Genomic DNA, 23056 nt, shown 5'->3' on the forward strand with positions numbered 1-23056 from the left:
CTGTGTTTATGAGAGAGGTACCTCGGTGTGAAAGGTTCAATGAGCATAGTAGTAGGGATGTATACGAGTTTTTCAAGGAGTATGAGAGGAATTGTCAGGATAAGTATGGTGATAGTAAAAGAGTTTGGGCTAGGGAGTTAGGAGAATATTTGACTGGGTATTTGTTGACGATGTATGGAGTGATAATGAGTGTAGGTGACGTTGATTATGAAAGTGTGAAAAAGAGAATAATTGAGCAGGTAAAACGTATGAAAGGGAGTGTTAAGTATAAGCGTAAGAATGATTTTGATGAAGCACGGATGAATGCAGGAGAAGCGATATCGATGTATGTATGTAGGTTGGAAACTCTGGCTAGGAAGAAGTATGGGGATGAAGGTATAAATGAGAATAAGGAGTTAATGAAGAAGTTTTTGGCTACTGTACCCGAGAATGTTGCCGAGTTTGTTAATTTGAAACGGAAGGAGAAAATGAGGTGGACGAAAGAAAGATTGACATGGGATGATATTTTAGAGATAGCTGAGAATTACGAGTTGGATAGATGTATGAAAGAAAGTAAATCTGTGAGTGTAAGGACTGGAATGGAGGAAAGTGTGCCAGAATTTGTTAGTTTTAGAGATGCTGTTATGAGAGGACCGATGAGGGTAGCTGATAGTGTAGTAGATAGGAGTGTTAGGGCGAGTAATGTGGGAATACCTGTAAGGACAAATGAAGGGTTTAGGCAAGGGAATCAGGTTTGGAGGGATAGGAGTGTTAGTGCGCATCGAGGTATGTCAGATAGTCGTGTCCGTAATGAAAAGTGTTATAGGTGTGGAAAGGAAGGTCATAAGAAGAATGAATGTAGATGGGCTCTAGGTGCTTGTTTTGGATGTGGTGAGGTAGGGCATAGAATTAGTGAGTGCAAGAAAGAGAAAGGGATAAAATGTCATCGGTGTGGTATGACTGGGCACATAGCAAGTGGATGTCGGAGTAATCGTACAAATGTGATTTGCGGTAATTGTGGTAAGGATGGTCATTATGCTAGAATGTGCAAGGAGCCACGGGGTAAGTGTACTGAATGTGGTGCAGATGGGCATGTAGCTAGGGTATGTAGGAAGAAGGGAGTAAATCAGCCAGGATGTTCGGGAAACTAGAGTGTAAGAGGGTTCAGCTGGGTGAGTCCTCGAGTGTGTGCGGAGTGAATGTGATGCATGTTCGTGAAGGTTTGCTGCATGAAGACGTGATGGGCGGAAGAGCTTATGACTGCATGAGTGCAAAAGTAAATTTTAATGGAATAGAGCTAGTTGGTCTGATTGATACTGGTTGTGGTGTCAATTTAATGTTTAGGAATGCATACGATAAGGTAAGGGATGTGTGTGAATTTAGGGGGTGTAAAGGTGAAGTGAAAGGTATCGGTAATTTAAGTATATCTGTGCAAGGAAAGTTACGAGAAAATGTTATGATTGGGGGGCTGATGATGGAAGATAATGATTTTTATGTGGTTGAGGGAGTAAATGACAAATACGATGTGTTGTTAGGTTATAACTTCTTGAAAAAATGCGGTATGATTGTACATCCTAGTGTAAATATGATAGAGATGAAAGTTAAGGGTAAATTTTGTGGGGAATTTTATTTGAATGAAGATGGTAGTGTATGTACGAAGGTGTGCCGTTAATAGCAAAAGAAGGTGTTAAATTGTCAAGAGATGCGAGTGAGGTTGTCAGTGTAAAAGTTGCATGGCCGAATAGTCTGGGAATTGCCAATAGTGACAATTGTGAATATGTAGTGGAAGGTTCGGAAGCAAGTAATTTAGTGAAAACAAGTGTGCATGTGTATGATGGTATTTTGAATTTGCAGGAGCCGAAGGTGTATGTGAGCTTGTTGCCGACTGTAAGGAGGAAGAGAATACGGGGTATACGTGAGGGTGATTGCATGGGATGTATGTATACGTTGGTCAATGTAGAGGATGAAAGGTATGTTAAATTGAGACATGTTATGACGGGTAAGATAAAGCAGGATGACGATTGGGACTATGAAAGTTTGAAAGAAAGAATTAATGTAGATGAAAATAAAAGTGAGGGAGAAAGGGAACAATTGTATAGGATGTTATGGGATAGACGGAGAGTTTTGAGTCGCGGTGACGAGGATTGTGGGGGATCAAAGCTGCCTGAATTTAAGATAGTTCTTAGTAATGATACCCCCATATATCAGCGTCCCAGACATTTTTCTCCGCCTATTGCCAGAGAAATAGAAAAGCAGTGCCAGGAGTTAGAACAAATGGGTGTAATAGAAAGGAGTGAGAGTGCCTGGAATAGCCCTATTGTACCTGTAAGAAAGCCGGATGGAAGTTTACGTATGTGTATTGATTATAGGAAGGTGAATGAAGTAACTGTTGAAGAACGTTTTCCGATGAATGTAGTGTCTGACTGTGTGTATAAGATGCATGGTATGAAAGTTTTTACAAAGTTAGATTTAGTTAGGGGCTATTACCAGATGCCTCTGGCAGAGGGGAGCAGGCCCATTACGGCATTTTCAAGTAGAAATTGTCATTATCAGTTTAAAAAATTAAGTTTTGGCCTTGCTAATGTGCCTGCTGCCTTCCAGAGGGCGATGAATGTAGTTTTGGCTGGGTTTGATAGACAGAAGGTGACTGTTTTTATTGATGATATTTTGATTGCTAGTGAGACTGTTGAGGAACACATGCAGTTGCTTGAAGCAGTATTAGAACAGTTGATAGAAGTTGGTGTGAAAGTTAAGCTTGAAAAGTGTACATGGTTGGCCAGGGAGGTGGAATTTATTGGGCATGTGGTGAGTGAATCGGGTATAAGGAAGAGTGAAAAGTTTGTGAGTAAGGTGAGAGAGTTTCCACGTCCTCATACGGTGCGTGAGTTGAGAGGTTTTCTTGGGTTGATTGAATTTGGTCGGAAGTTTGTCAGAGATTGTTCGGGAATAGGGAAGCCTCTGAATGAGTGGACAGGTAAGAGAAATAGTACGAGACTGAAATGGGATGAACGTATGATTGAAGCATTTGAAAAGTTGAAAGAAGAGGCTGCGAGAGACGTCACTTTGGCCTTTCCCGACTATAGTGAGCATGCGAGTATGCTAGAGTTATATACGGACGCTAGTGGGATTAGCATGGGTGGTTGCTTGGTTCAAATGCAAAGAATAAGTGGAGATGAACAGTTGAGAGTGATAGCGTATGTAAGTAAAGCATTTAATAAGGCTGAGCGAAAGTATTCCACGATTGAAAGGGAGTTGGCTGCGATACGGTTTTGCGTGAAAGCGTTGAAGGTATTTTTGTATGGTGTGAAATTTATTGTGCGTACTGACCATCAGCCCCTAGTGTACATGATTAGGAAAGAGTCTGTGAATGCTAGAGTTGCGAGGACAATAGAGGATTTGAATGAATTTGACTTTAAGCTAGAATATGTACCTGGGAGTAAGAACGTGATAGCAGATGCGATGTCAAGAATGCATGGTAAGATAGCAGATAGTAGCGAGAATGATAGTAATTTTGAAAGGTTGCCGGAAGATTTAGTGGTGGTAAAAAGTTTTGAAGGGGATGACATGGTGTATAAATGTATTTTGTGTGGGTTAAATAAGTTTAAATTGAAGGGGTTGAATAGGGATATACCTGCTAGTGTAGATGAGCTTAGAATGAGTGTTAGGAATGAAGTATTGAAAGAAATGGCATATAAGGAGGAGGATAGTGTGCTTGAGGGTGAATTGTTATCAAAAGTATTGTTGGTAGTAAGTATGTTGTATGGTGTCACTGTTTATTTGTATTTTGGGTGGAATCGTCCGATGCAGTACCGAGCAAATAAAGAGACTGAAAGGGAGTATATATTGAGGTTACAATGTAATGAAAGATGTTGCAAGTTGTTGAGTGAGAAGGAGGATTGTCCGAGTGACTTGAATCCGAGTGGTATGAGCATGGAAGATAGCGAAGATGACCATGGGTGTGATAAGGATGACCCTATTGATAGGAGAGTAAACATTTGTATGCATGGTGTAAAAGGAAGAATGATGACGTATGTGGGTATAAATGAGAATGAATACTGTAGTTTAATTGATACAGGTGCGCAAGTGTCATTAGTGAATATGTCTGTTATCAAGGAAATAGAGCGGTTCAATTGGGAAGTGAAAAGGCAATGTACGAGTGTGAGAATTCATGGGATAGGTAAAGGAAGTTTGCTAGTTTGGGAAGAAGTGCGTTTAAAAGTAAAACTGAGAAGTATGGAGGTGGAACATAATTTTATTGTAATGGGAGAGAATGAGATGCCTAGTTGTTTTTTGATAGGAATTGACTTTTTAAGATTGCATGATTTATCAGTTGATATTGGTAGTGGTTTGCTTCTGAAGAATGGATGTGAAGTAGTTGTGATAGAAGATAATAGTGTATTTATGGCGAATTTTGTTGGCATGGTTGATATTACGAGGAGTGAGGATGATCTACTGACTAAAGAGGAGGTGGAAGGAATGCAAGATGAATGTGTGGAAATTAAAAGGTTACGTGAATGCATGTTGAATAGTATTGAGGTAGAAGAATGGCCGTCTGATTTAGAGGTGTATAAGAAAGTTAGTAAGAGACTTATTGTGTGTAAGAATATTGTTTATTTTCTACATAAAGGAATGGATGAAGATATATATGTTCCTGTGTTTCCGATGCATGCAGCAGTAAGTATGTGTATGTTAGTGCATGACAGATATGGGCATATGGGTAAGAATAAATTATGGGAATGCATGCGTGAGAGATTGTTTACACCTGGGTTGAGTCAGATATGTAAGGATGTAGCGACTACGTGTGAAGATTGCCAGAAAGGGAAGTATCAGAGAGTGCATGCTAATCCGCCTGTTTTGAGATTACGTATGAAAGAACCATTTGAGATGTTTGTGATTGATTGTGTTTCGTTGCCTGTGACTGCGAGAAGACATGTGGGAATGGTTGTTATGGTTGATCACATGAGTAAATTTACCTATGCAATACCCATCAAGGATAAACGGAGTGAGACTGTTGCAAGAATGGTTGGTCAAGTGATGTTGCAAATGTGTGTGTGTAAGCCTGTGAGAATGTTAAGTGATAATGGCCCTGAGTTTGTTGGATGGGAGTTTGAGCAGATGTTAGGAGAATGGGGTATTGAACACGTGTATTCGACTCCTTATATGCCAAGTGCAAATGGGTTGGCTGAAAGGACTGTAAGAACATTAACTGAAATTTTGCGAATGATGAGTACATGTGATAATGATTGGGATTTGTATGTTGGTAGATCGTTGTGGGCTTACAATGCAACAGTGCATAAGAGTACGGGTATGTCTCCATGTAAGTTTGTGTTAAATTTTGAAAAGATAATAAGACCGAGGTTGGGTGTGTCTGAGGATGATAGAGATGTGTGGAGGAAAGCAAATGAGAGGTTTGAAAGCTTTAAAGTTGGTGAGAGAGTGATGAAAGAAGTAATTGAAAAGGGTAGAATGAATGTAAATAAGGTGCGTTATAAAGTTGAAGGTCCCTATGAGGTGTTAGAAGTTGGTTCGAGTGGATTAAGTTACATTTTGGGTAAGTTGTGTGTGGGTGGTATTGTGGGAAAAAATTAGGGCCCACCACAACCAGTTGCGTAAATGGAAAGAGGTACCTGAGTATATCCAAGAGAATGGGATGAGTAAATGGTTGAAAAGGAACAAGGGTGAACCTAGTATGTATGAGGACTTAGGTCTGGAAGGTAAACAGTTGGTTGTTAGTAGAATATAAGAAAAGGAAGAATACAAGAGCTTTAAGTAAAGATGAAAGAAGGGGAAATTTTATAAGTAAAAGTGAGAATAGAATAAGTATGACAAGGGTGTAAATGTGCAATTGTGTATGGAAGATAAATGTGTTAATACAGATGAATCATGGCTGAGTATGAATGATACCTATAGTGTGTGTGGCTTTTCCTTAGGTGATGTAAAAGAAAGGATGACGAATGCGAGAGTGAGAGATAGGAGAATGATTAGTAGCATGAATGAATCTTTTGCTAAAGTTGAGAATGTTTTTGATGAAATGGATGACCTGTTTACAGAAATGAGTGTAATTTTAGGGCCAGATGAGAACGAGGTAGATATGATTGTACATGATATATTAGATGATAGGGATTTAGATAGGAATAGTGTTAATGTAGCGAATGATTGTGATAAGGAAGAAGTGAATGAGAGAGTATATGGAGGCCCAGTTACTCGGGAGTAGGGGGTCCCATTCCCGACTGCGACTGGGTTATGAAAAAAATAATGTAAGTGTTGTGTGAGAAGGATTTGGCAAAGTAAGGGGGGAGGAATGTGGAGGATTTATTTTTGCTTTATTTTAATTTCTGTTTTTGCCAAATCCTGAGAGAGAGAGAGAGAGAGAGAGAGAGAGAGAGAGAGAGAGAGAGAGAGAGAGAGAGAGAGAGAGAGAGAGAGAGAGAGAGTGAGAGGGAGAGAGAGAGAGAGAGAGAGAGAGAGAGAGAGAGAGAGAGAGAGAGAGAGAGAGAGAGAGATTGTGTTAGCGAGCGAAAGTAGTTAGTTGTATCGATCGTTGGTGGTGAGAAAGACTGTTGGTACAAATGAGATTGTTTGTTTATGTTTTTAGTTAGGTTACGACAGTGGTGAATGTTTCGGAGCGAATGCTTTTTTTATTTGACTGCAGCAAGAGGCAGTAGTGAGTGCTGGATTTACGATTTGACTATTATTTATTACCCGCGTGGAAGTGAGGGTTTTATATTCTAAGTAAGTACAGTTTTGTTTATCTTTGCTTGTCGTGATCGTGAATGATAGGAACAATTTATTATTTATCTTTGATTATAGCGCGATAGTTCAGTTAGTTAGGAGTGTTCGTAAGTGTTTTTCTTTTTTTATTTTGGCAGGCCGTGATTCCTCCTTGGTGAGGCTAACTCCTTTGGAGAGTTACTTTTTGAAAGTGGATTTACTGTTGATGACCTGGCCTGTAACTGATTTTGTTTGGACTGTTTTATTGGATTGCTGAACTGTTGATGACCTAGGCCTGTGAATTGAGATTGCTGATAATGATAATGTTTATGTTGATGATGATGATGGTGATGATGATTATGATTATAACGACCACCCCAATCACCGAGGCAGTTATGGCAAATTGCCACCCAGCGGACTGTTGATCACAGAGCTGTGTTAGTGTGTACTGTGCCGTAAAGACAGTTCGGCTTTCTGTGAACGAGTGTTGGTCTCGGAAGATTATATATACACATATCTATTTTTGGTGTTGGTGGTGTGCGGTTAATGTTAAGTTTTGAGTTTTTTTTGGTTTATATGAATGGTGTTTTGGTTATTATATATATAGTATTAAGTTTTGATTAGTTTCAAGTGTTTATTTTGATTGCGAATAGTTTAATGATTTATTTTAGTTCAAGAAATATAGTTTTAAGGATATGTTTGGTTTCAATTTTCTTTCTGTCCAAGAGTCTGGTTGATAAAGGTAAGGGGAAAGTTTGTGTTGTGGGACAATTGTCAGTTAGAGTGATTCAAGGGGTGTGGGGGTTGTTTTGTGTGAAACAACAAGTTCTCAATGGCGAGAAAGGTATTAAGCACAAAGGTTGACACTTGTGCTTTACCCCTCTTATCGAAGGTGAGAGCTGAATTAGGTTCCAGAAGGGGAAGAGTGTGCTAAACTCCCTCCACTCCACATCGTGGTAAGCACTACTGGAGTAGTGTCACTTGCAGAAAAACAAAGGTTCCCTGGTCTACCAATGAAGTTCTGTGTCATCCAAGAAGAGAAGAATTGCTTAGATACTCTAAAGTGATCAAGGGAGCCATAGCAGTAAAGAGCTTTGCTTAAGACCCAGAATGCAGGAGGGTCTCGCTGGGAAGAGCAGAAGGCATACTTGAAGTGAGGATCACACCCGGAGGAGATCTGCGATCCTTACCAGAGAAGATCTTTGACGAAAGAAGTAGGAGAAACCCACCCCAAGGGGATAAAGCTTCGAAGATTCTCCGGTGGCCGTCGGTGATTCTACCCGCTAGCAGGAAGCTGTCAGAGGTTGCTGGAATAGAGGAACCTGGAAGATAACTGATGAGTGGTCGCACCCTGACGGGCGATGGACAGCTGACAGGCGACGAGGTGATGGCGAATGCCGAGGAGCTGGCAAATGATGGGCAGCTGGCAAACATCGAGCAGCTGGCAAATGCCGAGCAGCTGGAAAAACATCGAGTAGCTGGTAAAACGCCGAGGCAGCAGGCAAACGACGAGTCGCTGGTGAATGACGAGCAGCTGGCCAACTCCGAATAGCTGGCGAATGACTAACAGTCGAAGAATGACGATTGATTGATTGATTCGGAGAATGACGAGGAGACCGGAGAATGACAAGTAGCTGACGAAACTCGAACAGCTGGTGAGTGACAAGTGACTGGCGAACGCTGCAAGGATGGCGAACAGCAAGTCAAAGGAGAGTCCAAATAAGCAGGCAAGTGTCAAGAAACACTTAGGCTGTCGGAGACACTGTCGATGATGATCTCACGATGGTGAGAGAACAAGGCGCTTCAGAGGTGACTAGTGACACTCTTTAGAAGAAGGATAATCTCGGTGACGGGTGAAAGTCACGGTGACGAGTGACGAATAAGTAAGTCACGGTGACGAGTGACGAATAAGTGAGGCACTCCTATCTCCACCGCTGGAATATGACGATCACCTGAAGGCGATTAGCGAGCAGCAGACGAGTGACAGGCACGAGCCTGATGGTAACAAGATAAATGCTGCCGATCTCACGAGGGGTGAAGGTCATGAGGCGATGAGTGACTAACAGCTGGCGATCTCACGAGGGGTGGAGGTCACGAGGCAATGAGTGACGAACAGCTAGCGATTCACAGGCAGCTGGCAAGGGACGAACTTCTAACTAGCGATGAGAGCCCGAAGAAGCAGCACGACAGTCCTTGGGTCCTTGACAGGGTTGAAGAGACGTCTCCTTACACGGGGGGGGTGTCAGGGTGGCAAGAAGTACTGAATTCCAAAGTCTGACAATCCGAGAGGTGACCACCCACAAGAGATACTCACCTTGGACTTTGCTCACACCACCGACGGAAGAGACGGCTCAGCATGGGGGAGAGCGTAGTCTTTGGCGACGAAACTGCAATTGTTGCGATGAAATGTAGCTGTCAACAATTCTCCCCACAAGCGTGAAGGTTGCTAGACAGAAGCTGATGAAGGGAAGTTCTCCCTCGGAAGGGAGAGTAGCCCAACACCTAGGGAGGTTAACTCTCCCTCAGAAGAGAAAGTTATCCAACCCTTGGAGGCGGACCTCTGGGTAGTGCTCTCTGTTTCCAGTCGCCAAGCATTGTTCAAGTTGAAGGTCTGCATCAAGCACTACCTGTGAAACATAGCCGAAGCTAGTTTCTGGGTTCACCCCGAAGGGATCACCCAAAGGAGCCCAGTATGCCACTGCTCTTGTTCTTACACCTTCTTGGAAGGGATCTCATCTTTGTAAGAGTAATCCCCTATAAATAGCGTTGGTTTGTATTTAGCGATGGAACAACATTTTTTAAAACTGCTGTATATAATAACAACACTTACCACTAAATGATTGCCTGGTTTGAACATACTAACATACTACTATACTGTATTGCGATACAGTACTGTATACTGTATACAAAATTTTTATTACCTACATATTTCTGAAGTATCATAAATGCTGGTAGTTTATCCAAAACACTGAATTATTTCCTTGTGTTTCAAAGGTCTCACCCAAAAGATTTGTTCTTGAATGACAATATAAACATGAAACAAGATTTACTATATTATTATGAATTAGTTTAATGTGAGCACTGACTCCCATTTACAGACTTGCATCTAGGGAAAAAGATATAATTGAAGAAGTTAGGCAGCATAGTAGGGAAAAACAAAAGGGAACAGAGGAAGAAAGTAATGCTGTTGGGACTAAAGAGACACTGCATAGAACTTGATATTATCAGCAATGTGAAGCAAAGTAAAGTTAAATTTAGATAGCTAAGTTGAAGGATACTGATGAGAACAAAAGAAAAGCAAAATACAGAAAGCAATTCAGGACAGGCCAAAGGAACACTACAGGAGAGTACTGCAAAGAACCTTCTGTACCATCTAGATAATAATTAGCATGGCCACCTGTAAATGGTTCCTCTTGCAGGCTATACTAACACATACCAAGGAATAATCACACCCTTTATAAATTAAACTGCCCCATATAAATCATGTGTGTGAGAGAGAGAGAGAGAGAGAGAGAGAGAGAGAGAGAGAGAGAGAGAGAGAGAGAGAGAGAGAGAGAGAGAGATTGCCCCATATAAATCATGTTAGAGAGAGAGAGAGAGAGAGAGAGAGAGAGAGAGAGAGAGAGAGAGAGAGAGAGAGAGAGAGAGAGAGAGAGAGAGAGAGAGAGAGAGTCCTTTTCTGAGATCCTTTTTCTAAATGCTCATCCTACCCAAATTTTTGAAAGAGAAGACACTTCTACTACTTTTTTAAAGTTTATCCCATCTTATATTTGTAGTTGTTTCATTTAATTAATATGATGAACTCACCAAAGTCATGATTCCCAAACACAGCACAGTGTACGCCAAATTGATTCAGCACAGGTACCATCTGTTCACCTTTCGTAAATGTACTTGCTGGAATTAGAAAAAGATATTGAATCAATTTTCATTTCATGAATAAAAGTCTCTTATTCTACCTATGCATGAACATTAAACAACTGGTTAACCTTTAGATAAGGATATTATTGAAATATAACAAATTTGGATATAATTTGCACTTTTCCTAGCATACAAACTTGGAGCTATTTATAGGGGCATTACTTTTAGGCAAAGCTGAACGACTAACCAAGACAATTCTAGTGAGGGATAACTACCCCCATCCACTAGTTACCGGGTGGAAGGTGGGGTAGACAAGCTACCCCACTCACTCACAGCAGTCAACTGAGTAACCACTTTTGCTTTCTGGCAAGACTTCTTGGGGATAGGGTGGGGAGCCAATTTGTTTAAATAGCTCCAGGTTTGTATGCTAGGAAAAATAGAAATTATTTCCAAATTTGTTATTTGTTCCGGCACAAATACAAACCCTTCGCTATTTATAGGTGTGACTTACTCTTAGGAGGGAGGAAGTCCTACTAACTGGCCTTGGCTATGAGACGGGATTCTCTATTTTGAACTACGATCGAATTAGTAGGAACCCTACCCTCGCTAGAATCAAATGTCAATAAAAAGTACTGTAATGCACTGATAGTGGCCTGTAGAAATTTGTGTGAGAGAGATTAGTGGCTTGTCTTTATATAGGAACTCGAGCACAAGCCTAGAGTTCTAAGACTTATCTAATAACATCCCTCAAGAGGTATTGGGGATGTAAATCACAAATTTTAAGTAATTTGCATTTTTCCTAACAGTACTTACCTCGAACTACTTTCTTAGGAGTATCTGGGATCTCCTCCCAACCGACCAGAATTTTGTGTAGTTTACCCTACTCCCGTTTTCTATGCGGGGGAACCTCTGGCGGAGTGATACGCGCCATGAGGCGACCCAGGGTCAGAGAGCGTCCTCGTTCAGGTCTCGATCACGAGTAAGTTTTGGTAGAAGGTTTCTAAGAAGTCCTGTAAGGCACTCGGGGCAGGATGGGCGGGCCATAACCCGAAAGTAGTTCGAGGTAAGTACTGTTAGGAAAAATACAAATTACTTAAAATTTGTGATTAGTTCCAACACGGAGTACAGTACTTACCTCAAACTACTTTCTTAGGAGACTTACAGTGAACCCTCGTTTATCGCGGTAGATAGGTTCCAGACGCGGCCGCGATAGGTGAAAATCCGCGAAGTAGTGACACCATATTTACCTATTTATTCAACATGTATATTCAGACTTTTAAAACCTTCCCTTGTACATAGTACTGTTAACAAACTACCCTTTAATGTACAGAACACTTAATGCATGTACTACAGTACACTAAACTAAAACAGGCACAAATATTAAAGGTGATTTTATATCATGAGTTTCCTAAACACGCTAAAAAGCACAATAAAAAATGGCAACCAATGTTTTGTTTACATTTATCTCTGATCATAATGAAGAAACAAACTGGAGGTAGAGCTTTGCTTATTACCCAGACATATTTCCCATACTTTTCCCTTAGAACTACATCACATCTTCCTACTTTAGATATATATATATATATATATATATATATATATATATATATATATATATATATATGTATGTATATATATATATATATATATATATATATATATATAATGTATGTATATATATATATATATATATATATATATATATATATATATATATATATGTATGTATATATATATATATATATATATATATATATATATATATATATATATATATATATATGTATGTATATATATATATATATATATATATATGTATGTATATATATATATATATATATATATATATATATATATATATATATATATATATATGTATGTATATATATATATATATATATATATATATATATATATATATATATATATATGTGTGTGTGTGTGTGTGTATATATATATATATATATATATATATATATATATATATATATATATATATATATATATATATATATATATATATATATATATATATATATATTTATATGTATACACATATACATACCTACATATATACATACATACATATATACATAAATACATATATACATAAATACATGCATACATATATATATATATATATATATATATATATATATATATATATATATATATATATATATATTACTGTATATATATGGGTTATGGAAAAAATCCGCGAAGTGGTGAATCCGCGATGGTCGAACCGCGAAGTGGCGAGGGTTCACTGTATACCTTAGGAGGTGGGAGTGGCCTTCTGGACCTAGAGACCGTTGACGCAGGGAAGAAAGGGAACCTAGATAGGAGGCTAGGTTCTGCTGACCCAAGAGAAAAACGAGAAAATAGGGAAAACTACGCAAAAAACTATCTTAGTGTCTAAGTAACTTACCTCTGCAAAAATCCTTGGGGATGTATTCTTTTACTGACAGTGTGCCCCATGGCAGGGGAAGGATTCAAGGGTCATGTAGGGGAGGGTGATAGGGGGAAAAGGGTAAGGAAGGAACCTGTGTCTCTTGGACTTACCGCCCGTGGCTTCCCCATGGCTACACCTTAAATCTTTTGGAGCGCGGAAATGATGGGACCGAGCAAGAACCCGTCCAAGGATTTCCTCGAACAATCCTTTAGGTAATGAGCCGTAAAGGTATATTGTCTTGACCATGTACCTGCTCTCAGGATCTGGCCCACTGCCATGTTCCTTTCAAAGGCCAACGAAGTACTCAGGCCTCTAATGTCGTGGGATCTAGGCTTCCCCGGAAGCGAGACCCCTGAGCTACTGTAGGCTCTCATGATCACCTGTCGCAGCCAGAAGGAGATCATATTCTTGGAGACCGGCTTCTTCACCAGTCAAGGGGAGACGAACAGACTCTTGGTCTCAGGGCGAAGTTTGGTTGTCCTCTCTAGGTACTTCCGTACTGCCCTGACAGGGCACAGTAGCAAGTTCCTTGGGTTGTCCAACTGTGGGATAGCTGGCACTGAGAACCCCTCAATCCTAGGGTCCCAAACCGCTGGATTCTGATTCTTGGCTACAAAGGCGGGTAAGAACCTGAAGGTAGCTTCCCGCCAGCCCTTTGAGTGTGAGACCTCGTAAGACAGACCATGAATCTCACTCACTCTTTTGGCCGAAGCAAGGGCTAACAGAAAGACCGTCTTGAGGGTAAGCTCCTTGTCTAGAATGTCCTTGAGCGGCTCGAAGGGAGGTTCCGAAAGCATCTTCAGTACCCTAGCCACATCCCACTGGGGCACTCTAGCAGCCTGGGGGGAACACGACTGCTCGAAGCTCTTGATGAGCATCGAGATATGTCTGGAAGAACCTAGGTCAATGCCCTTTAGGAGGAAGACTTGGCCCAACGCCGTCCGGACTCCCTTAATGGCTGGGATGGACATACCCACTTCGTCCCTGAGATAGACCAGGAAGTCTGCTATCTCGTGAATGGAGGCCCCTAATGTTCTTCGAGGAGCACCACTTTGTAAAGGTAGCCCACTTAGCCTGGTATACCGCGACTGACGAACGTCTTAGGTAACCTGACATCCTTGCTGCGGTCTTCGACAAATATCCTTCCTTCCTCAGGAGACGCTCGATAACCTCCACGCGTGAAGGCGGAGGGACCGAGGGTTTTCGTGGAACCTTTGGAAGTGAGGCTGCCGGAGAAGGTCTGGCCTGTCCGGAAGCGGCCAAGGTGGAAGGCGTGCCAGTTCCTTCAGGTCTGCGAACAATTCTCTCTCCAGCCACCAGGGCGCTACCAAAGTCATCCACAGGTTGTCCGCCCGTCTCACCCTGTTGAGGACCTGTTTGAGCATCCCGAAAGGGGGAAGGCGTAAGCGTCGAGGTTGTTCCAAGGGTGCTGGAAGGCGTCCTCGAACGCTGCTGTTGGATCTGGCACAGGAGAACAGAATACGGGGAGCTGTGCATGCAGTCTCGTGGCGAAGAGGTCTATCACCGGAGAGCCCAACTTCAGGATGAGGGTCTTGGCCACTTCTGGGTGTAGAGACCACTCGGAACCTACCACTTGGCCCATTCTGCTGAGGCCGTCGGCTAGGACGTTCTTCTTTCCCGGAATGAATCTGGCTGTGACCTTGATCTGCTCCTCCTCTGCCCATTCCAGGAACTCCGTTGTGAGATTGCACAGCTCTCTCGACTTCAGTCCTCCCTGCTTTTTCACGTAGGCCACCACCGTGGCGTTGTCGCACATCAGAGCCACGCTGTTTCCCCGGAGTAGATGGACGAACTCCCGGCATGGCCTTTCTACGGCCATCAGCTCTAGCACGTTTATGTGCAGGTTCGTCTCCTCGACTTTCCATTTTCCTTTTGCTGTTATGTCGAGAAGATGGGCACCCCAACCCTCTTTGGATGCGTCCGTGAACAGGAGCATCCCCAGAGGATCGGCTGCGAAGGGCATTCCCTTGAGGGTGTTCGTTCTGACGAGCCACCACCCCAGGACTTCCTTCGTCTCCAGGGACACCGGGACTATCTTGTGCGGGGAGTCCCCCTGGTTCCAGAGCTCCTTCAGGTTCCACTGCACGCTCCTGAGCTTGAGCCTCCCCTGGGGGACTAGCTTCTTCAACAACACGAGGTGGCCTATCAGTCTTTGCCAGTCCTTGGCTCTCCTGGGCTGGCCCGACAGGAAGGGCCGGAGTATCTGTTCTAGGTTGTCCAGTCTCTCCACGGATGGGAAGGCTCGCGCCAAGCGGGAGTCTAGGGCCATCCCTAGGTAGGTCATCCTGGTGGAGGGTATCAGCTGAGACTTCTCCAGGTTGATGATAATACCCAAGACATTGCAGAACCGCAGAAGCTTCACGCCTTGCTCCTTCAGTGCTTCCTCTGAGGCTGAAAGCAACAATCAGTCGTCTAGGTACCAAATCAGGCGGATGCCCTGTTCGTGTGCCCAGGCTGAAACCGTTGCAAAGACCCTCGTGAAAACCTGAGGAGCTGTCGACAGTCCGAAGCAGAGGGTTTTGAACTGCAACGCCTGGGTACCCCATTTCACCCTTAGGTACTCCCTGCTGGAGGGGTGGACAGGGATCTGGAAGTAGGCATCCTTGAGGTCTATGGACATCATGAAGTCTTCCTCCCTCAAGGCCGCTAGGACCGACTTCGGGGTGTCCATCTTGAAGTCGGTCTTGCACACAAATTTTTGAGGGCTGAGAGGTCTATGATCGGTCTCCAGCCCCCTGTCGCTTTCTCCACCAGGAAGAACCTGCTGTAGATCCCCGGACCTGGGTTCTTGACTGGTTCTACTGCCCCTTTCGCCAGCATTGCCGAAACCTCCTCCTGCAACGCTGCTATTTTCAAGGGGTCCTTGGGTGCCAACCACTCCGCCTGTTGATCTGGGATCAGAAGAGGCGGGCCCGCTAGGAAGGGCAACCTGTATCCCTCCTTTAGTACTGGTACGGTCCACGGATCCGCTCCATGGTCCCGCCATGCTTGCCAAGATTGTTTGAGGCATCCCCCCACCTGAGGCTTCGGCAGGAGTAGGGGCCTCCCCTCCTACCTCCTACGGGAGGCACATCCGGAGCGTCCCCTCCTGGAGCTCGAGTAGGACGGTCTGAAGGCTGTCTGCGGGGTCGAAGTGCCCCTCCAGGAGGGCTGCGAAGACTGGTGCCAGGACGCTGCCGGGGCATCCCTTCTGGGCTGGTTCGGCGAGGCGCCGGAAGGGTGAGACGTACGAAGAGGGTCTCCTATGGGCAGGCCTTCTTGCTGGAGGGGGTCTGGGCTCTCCCGCATCCTTCAGTTTCCTGACCCTCTCCACCGTCTCCTCCACCGCCTTCAGGGGGAACACTGACTCTCCCCACAGGGGTAAGTTCCTCAGGGCTCTCGCTTCCCTGTCTGGAAGTCTCCTGACCAGCTTACTAAGCACCGTATCCCTCTTTCACAGGACCCAGTTGGCTGCCTGCGAGAGGGACTGGTACGACAGGAACTTGAGGGCCTTTCCCCCCAAGCTAATAAGTTCCTTTAGCAAGGTCTGGTTCTCGGGAACGGCGAGGTCGTGCGAGGCCTGAAAACCCACGAGCGTGCAGGCCCACCAGTCTAGCCATGACGAAACGTAGACCAAGTCCAGGGCCATATCCTCCATCATGGAGGTCTCCGTCGGAGAGAAGCAAACTGGGGCAGAGGATGCCCTATCCTCAGAAGCCCCCTGGCTTAGGATGGCAATTGCTGGTTCCACTGTACAGGGACCTGCGCGGCGCCCTTCCGGGAGATAAAAACGCTTCTGAGTCTTGAGGCCCTGGAGGAGTTTGGAGGCGCTCTGACTCTTGGGGGCGTCTGCATGGCTGGCTATGACCTTATTGATGTGCTCCATGCCCAGCCTAACATCTCTCGCCAGGGTAAGAGCCAGCGAGGGCCTCTGCTGTACAGGGGTGTCCACTAACCTGCTAAGGCCAGAGAGCCAGTCTTCGTCCGTCGAGGGTTTCGGCTCGTCTAGCCTGTGATGACGCCTGATGAGGGCTAGGATTTTCCTATAAGAGGAGACCTCGTCCGTTGAGTATTCACCGCCATACACGAGGCCTTCCGCCGACTGGTCCTCTGCCTGAGAAGGTACCCCTACGATGGAGGGCTCCGCATGAGGTGGAGGCATCTTCCTGTCGTGGTACGTCTTCGACGGTTCTGGTCGGAGAACAGGCATCGCCGCTGGGACGGAGGTCTCCGTCCTGGACCTGTCTCTTCCTGCGGAGGTCCAAGTAGCTGCGGGCTTCCCCGTGGTCACTGGCTGTTTCTCACGTTCCGAACGGGATGCTGAAGCCTTGGAGGCCGGGACACAGCTGCCAGGCCGAAGGGGCGACACTCTCCGCTGGGCGGATGGAGTCGGAACCTTCGCGGACTTATGCCTGTCGACCGAGGCCTGAAGCGAGGGCTTCCGTCGATACTCGGACCTGCTGTAGGGGACGTACCTCGAGGAAGGAGAATGAGCCCTCGGGAGCCAGCCAGAGCTACTCGGGGCTGCTGAAGTTCCTAGGAGGTGGCTGCGTGGGATGGTGACTTGCACCCACTCCTCTCTACAAGAGTGGCTTCTCCTGTGTTTCCTTCTGGGGGATCTGGAGCGCCTCCTGCCGTGGCGAGATCTGGAACGGGAACGGGAACGGTAACGGGAACGGGAACGGTAACGGGGCCTCCTCCGGCGGGACCTCTCTCGTCTCCTCTTCGGGTCCCTCATCCCTTTGTCCTACGAGGAGAAAGAGTACGACTCGAAAGAGGAGACCGAAGATCTGTAGGAACGTGTTGAGCGATCTGAGCCGTCCCGAGTCGCTGGTGGTTCTTCTTGCTGCTGGTGAAGAAGGCTCAAGGAAGACGGGAGGGAGCGTTGCTGAAGGCGCTGGGGAAGAGCGAGGCACCTTCCTCTGGGGAAACCACGTATCGAATTCCTCCTCCAGTCTCATGGGCGACCTGAAGGGTGTCCTCAGCGGCGCCCACGCGAGGGGGGCCGACGACGGCGAATCATCCTTCTCGGCGTCTCCCCCGTCTGCTGACGTACCTGAAAAGCAGGCCCAAGAAGCGGGGGAAGAGGCTGCAGCGGCCTTTCCCCACATAGGATCGTCGGAAGAGACAAGCCCTGCTGGCACCAGGACCGCGTCCCCCGAACACACTCCCGTCCCTCCCTCAGGCCCTCCACTTGCCTGAACCGACATACCATCCCCACTAACAGGCATCATAGACTCCTGGGGAAGGGCAATGGGCCGCTTCCCCGCAACGGACTTACCTCGTCCCCTACTCTGGGTAGGGGAAGGCGGTAGAGAAGCTCTATCCGAAGAGGCATCGGACGAAGCAAGCGGCGAGGAGATGCTCGACTTCTTAGGTGACCTCTTGGAAGCCTTCTTCTTCTTGGTGCCGTAGCGCACCCACTGAACCTCGTTCCAGGACTCACACTCCAGACATGTGGCTGTAGGGAAACATACGCTGCCCCTACAGGACGAACACAAGGAGTGAGGGTCGACTTCTGGCTTAGATAGAAAAGCCCCACAAGATTTACCGGTCATAGGCCCGGGACAACAACGGGGATGCTCCATAACGAACTAGCAAGGCACCGCGAGACACAGAAACACAGAGGGAAAGGGTAGGAAATGGTAAGGAATGAACACAAGGGGAACGCGTGGGACACAAAGGGTCGGGGGCACAAAGGGTCGCATTGGGTAAGGAGAGCGCGGCGAGATGTTATCACGACGCGACCAGAAAACTTACTGGAGATCGAGACCTGAATGAGCACGCTCTCTGACCCCGGGTCGCCTCATGGCGCGTATCACTCCACCGAGGGTCCCCCGCATAGAAAACAGGAGTAGGGTAAACTACACAAAATTCTGGTCGGTTGGGAGGAGATCCCAGATACTCCTAAGAAAGTAGTTCGAGGTAAGTACTCCGTGTTGGAACAACAAAGTATGATGTAAAATATTCAGGAAGCATAAGGGAAATGAGTCTTACCTGCAGAGAGGCGAGGTCAGCTATGCTGTGTTCTTGCAGTGCTGTTTTCCCCAGGTAGGGGGGGGAGAAGATGAAAGGTAGAAAGGAGCCAGACTTTCTTTCTCATTCACCCCAGACTAACCCTGGGTAACCTTAGCCCTCAACCCTCTGCTACTTTTCCATCCAGAAGCTTGAGACGTTTCGACCACTTGTTATGCGGCCACCGCAGGTAGTGGGCGGTGAAGGTCGTCTGACGCTTACACACGCACGCTTGCAGCACCTGCGCCACAGAAAAGTTTTTCTTGAACTCCAGGGACGTTGCAATGCCCCTGACATCATGAGCCCTGGGTTGATTGGACAGAGGAGGGTCTGGATTGAGAGCATTCTCAATAACTTTCCTGATCCAAGAGGAAATCACATTTCTCGTGACCTTCCTCTTAACCTTCCTCATGCTAACGAAAAGCGCTTGCACATAGGGTGAGCTGCTGCTGTTCTTTTCAAGTAACACCTCAGACTCCTTACTGGACATAGCAACAGTTGGTCTGGATCTTCGGTTACAAAATGAAGACTCTCTCTCCAGAATGGGCCGAACTTGGAGTCCAGCACACCCGGATTTTGAGTTTTAGCAACAAACTCAGGGATGTAGCTGAATATTACTTCTCCCCATCTCCTGGAGTGGGAGACGTCAGCAGATAGACCATGCAGTTCACCGACTCTCTTAGCCGAAGCCAAAGCAAGCAGGAACACCGTCTTCCACGTGAGATGGCGATCGGAAGCCTGGCGTAATGGTTCGTAAGGGGGGCCCTTCAGAGACCTAAGGACCCGAACCACGTTCAAAGGAGGAGGTCTAATCTCTGACTGGAGACAAGTAAGCTCGTAACTACGTATGAGCAAAGAAAGTTCTAACGAGGAGGAAATATCAACTCCTTTCAGTCTAAAGGCGAGACTCAAGGCTGAGTGGTAGCCTTTGACTGCCGAGACCAAGAGAAGTATTTCTTCCCGAAGGTATACAAGGAACTCCGCTATAGTAGGAACAGTGGCATCGAGGGGAGAGATACCCCTTCCACGACACCAATCACAAAAAACTGACCACTTCGCCAGGTAGACTGCCTCTATGGATCTTCTGAGGTGTCAGCTACTCTGTGCGAGGAGGTGCTGGACAGTCTCCAGGCGTGAAGCTGAAGCAAAGCTACGGTTCTGTGGAAGATGTTAGCATGTGGTTATTTGAGCAGATTGTGTCGGGGAAGGAGCTCCCTCAGAATCTCCGTGAGGAGTTGCAGAAGGTCCGGGAACCACTCTGAACGATGCCATAGCGGAGCTACAGCATAAGAGTCATATACAAGTTGTTGCTTGCTTGTACCTGGTTGAGGACTTTTCTCATCAGACATAACAGGGGAAACGCATAAGCGTCCAGGTTTATCCACCGTTGTTGGAAAGCATCTTGCCAAAGAGCTTGGGGATCCAGGACTGGGGAGCAGTATAACGGGAGCCTGAAGTTCAGGGCCGTTGTGAACAGATCCAAAGTCGGGGAACCCCACAAAGTCAGGACTTTGTTGGCTATCAGAGGATTCAAAGACCACTCGGTGCCAACTATCTGAGTTGCTCTGCTCAGCTTGTCTGCTGGCACATTCCGCTTGCCTGTAATGAAGCGAGCTGATTGGGTCACCAAGTTGTCTTCTGCCCTTCTGAGTATATCTACTGCAAGATGGCACAGCTGCTTCGAAAAGGTACCGCCCTGTTTGTTCAGATAATCTACTACAGTGGTACTATTGTCGCTCATCAGCACCACGAAGTCCCTCACCAGGACCTGGTGGAACTGTTTGAGGGCCAGAAAGGCTGCCCTCATCTCATAAAAGATTATGTGCTGGTACCTTTCTGATTCGGACCATTGGCCGGAGATGTAGTGGTGCAGCACGTGGGGCCCCCACCCTTGTTTTGATACATCTGAAAAGAGCATCAACTCCAGGGGAGAGATGAAAAGATCAACCCCTTTGCAAAGGTTCGGGTCCGCCAGCCACCATCTGATATCCGACCATTCCTCTAGCCCTAGGAGGACTAGATGCCACTGGAGAGATCTCATCATGAGGCGACTGTTGGGAACCAGTCAGGTCAGAGAAGACAGGTGACCGAGAAGGCAAAGCCAACTCTGCCCTGAGGGCTCTTCCCGCCTGAGGAAGGTCTGTGCCTACTATAGGTACTGTATACCAGTTCTTGAGAGGGAAGCAGATGAAACTTCTCGAGGTTTACCACGATCCCCAGATCCTGGCAAAACCTTAGAAGCCCGTCTCGGTGGCGGAGAAGGACTGCCTCCAAGTCTGCCAAAACCAGCCAGTTGTCCAAGTATCTTAGGAGACGGATGCCGACTCTGTGACCCCAAGATGACACTAAGGCAAACACTCTCGTGAAGACCTGAGGTGCTGTGGAAAGACTGAAACACAGCACCCTGAACTGGTAATGCTTCTGGTTCAGCATGAATCTTAGATACTTCCTGGAAGACGGATGAATTGGGATCTGGAATTATATGTCCTTCAGATCTTGAGTGCACATGAAGTCCTGCAGTCTTATCGTTTGTCTGACGGTGTCGGCCGTTTCCATCCTGAACGGGGTCTGTTCGACAAACCTGTTCAGAGCTGAGAGGTCGATGACTGGTCTACAGCCTCCAGACACCTTTCTCACAAGAAAGAGTCGACTGTAAAAGCCTGGGGATCCGAGGACCTCTCGGAGAGCGCCCTTCTCCAACATGGTCTGGACTTCTGCCTTGGAGGCAAACTCCTGTGTGGATCCCTTCGCATAAGAGTTCGATAGAAGTGGCACTCGAGTCAGTGGAGGGAGAGAGTGAACAGGACGTGATACCCTGAACGAATCACCTCGACCGTCCAGGGTGTGGCCCCATGGTGAAGCCACCTTTGCCAGCGGCTTTGCAGGCATCCCCCCACAGGTGGATAAATGGGAGGACTGCCTGTCCTAGTGGGATCGGCCTCGGCTGAGTCCCCTCTTTCCATTTCCTCCACGAAAGGACTTTTTACCACGAAAAGCTTGCCTAGACCCCTTTTGACCCTGTTGTTTCAGGTCTCTAGCCCTCTTCGTCTGCAGTTTCGGAGGTGGTTTCCGTTGTGGCTGAGAAGTGTAAGGCCTGGCTGTTAAGACCTTTTGGATGAGGGAGTTCTGGCTGGACTTCCTCCACCTCTCTGCCCCCAGCTCGACATCCTCGGGGTTGAAAAGGGAATTACCTTTGAAAGGTGCATTCTTGAGTCTCGCCACCTTGGCCGAGGTAGTTGCCTATGGAATCTTCCTATGACGGCATCCCTCTTCTTCAGGAGGATGGTGTTGGCCCAAAGCTTCATCACCTGATGGGAGAGAAACTCAATGGCCCGAGTACCAGACAGTAGGAAAGGCTCAATAGACTTCCTGGAACACTCCCGAGACAGATCTTTAGATTGAATCAGTTGTCCTAAAGACCCCAACCAGAAGTCGAGCCACATACCTTCATGGCGTAATTCGCAACTTTCTCCTGGCTGAGGATCTTGAGGCCGAGAATGAGACGGGAAGTCCCGTGAGTATCTCGAAGGGCGCGGCCCACGAGGGTATCTCTATGGTCTGACGTACGAATCCGTTCAAGGTTGAGAGTTCCATGACTGGTTTCCATCCCCAGAAGCCTTTTCAACCAGAAACAAAGCAACTATAGAAGCCAGGGGATGCTTTTGGAACCTCTTGGAAAGAGTTCTTTTCTAGCATGGTCTGGACTTAGACTGTTCCTTCACAGATCCCCTTGCGTAGAAATTTGACATCGTTGGATGTAGAGTCAGAGGAAGGAGAGAGTTTGTGAAAGGGACGATGTACCCCTTTCTTAATATGGAAACCGACAAAGATTCTGCTCTGTAAAACATCCACCTGTGCCATCTGCACTTCAGGCATCCCCCTACTGGTGGACTGGTTGGGGGTTGCCCTCCCTAGCAGGAACGTTTTCGTTTGTTCCTCCTATCTTCTTTGCCCAGCCTGGTGCCCCTAGATCGAAAGGGCTTCTTGGGGGCTTGGAAGTGTGCAGACTGTTTTGCTTGGAAGTTCTACTTCTTTAGCCCC

General features: G+C 46.1%; 1 protein-coding gene across 5 annotated transcripts in view; it reads right to left on the reverse strand.

Moving 5' to 3' along the window:
• LOC137652344 (mannosylglucosyl-3-phosphoglycerate phosphatase) overlaps positions 1 to 23056 on the reverse strand; it is a 266291-nt gene that overhangs the window by 167094 nt on the left and 76141 nt on the right. For all 5 annotated transcript variants that reach the window (XM_068385696.1, XM_068385700.1, XM_068385697.1 and 2 more), the window contains exon 3: positions 10498 to 10584. In XM_068385696.1, the coding sequence (XP_068241797.1) occupies positions 10498 to 10584 (87 nt within the window). The remainder of the gene's footprint in view (positions 1 to 10497; positions 10585 to 23056) is intronic.

Source organism: Palaemon carinicauda, chromosome 13 (assembly GCF_036898095.1).
Source record: "Palaemon carinicauda isolate YSFRI2023 chromosome 13, ASM3689809v2, whole genome shotgun sequence".
Lineage (NCBI taxonomy): Eukaryota > Metazoa > Arthropoda > Malacostraca > Decapoda > Palaemonidae > Palaemon > Palaemon carinicauda.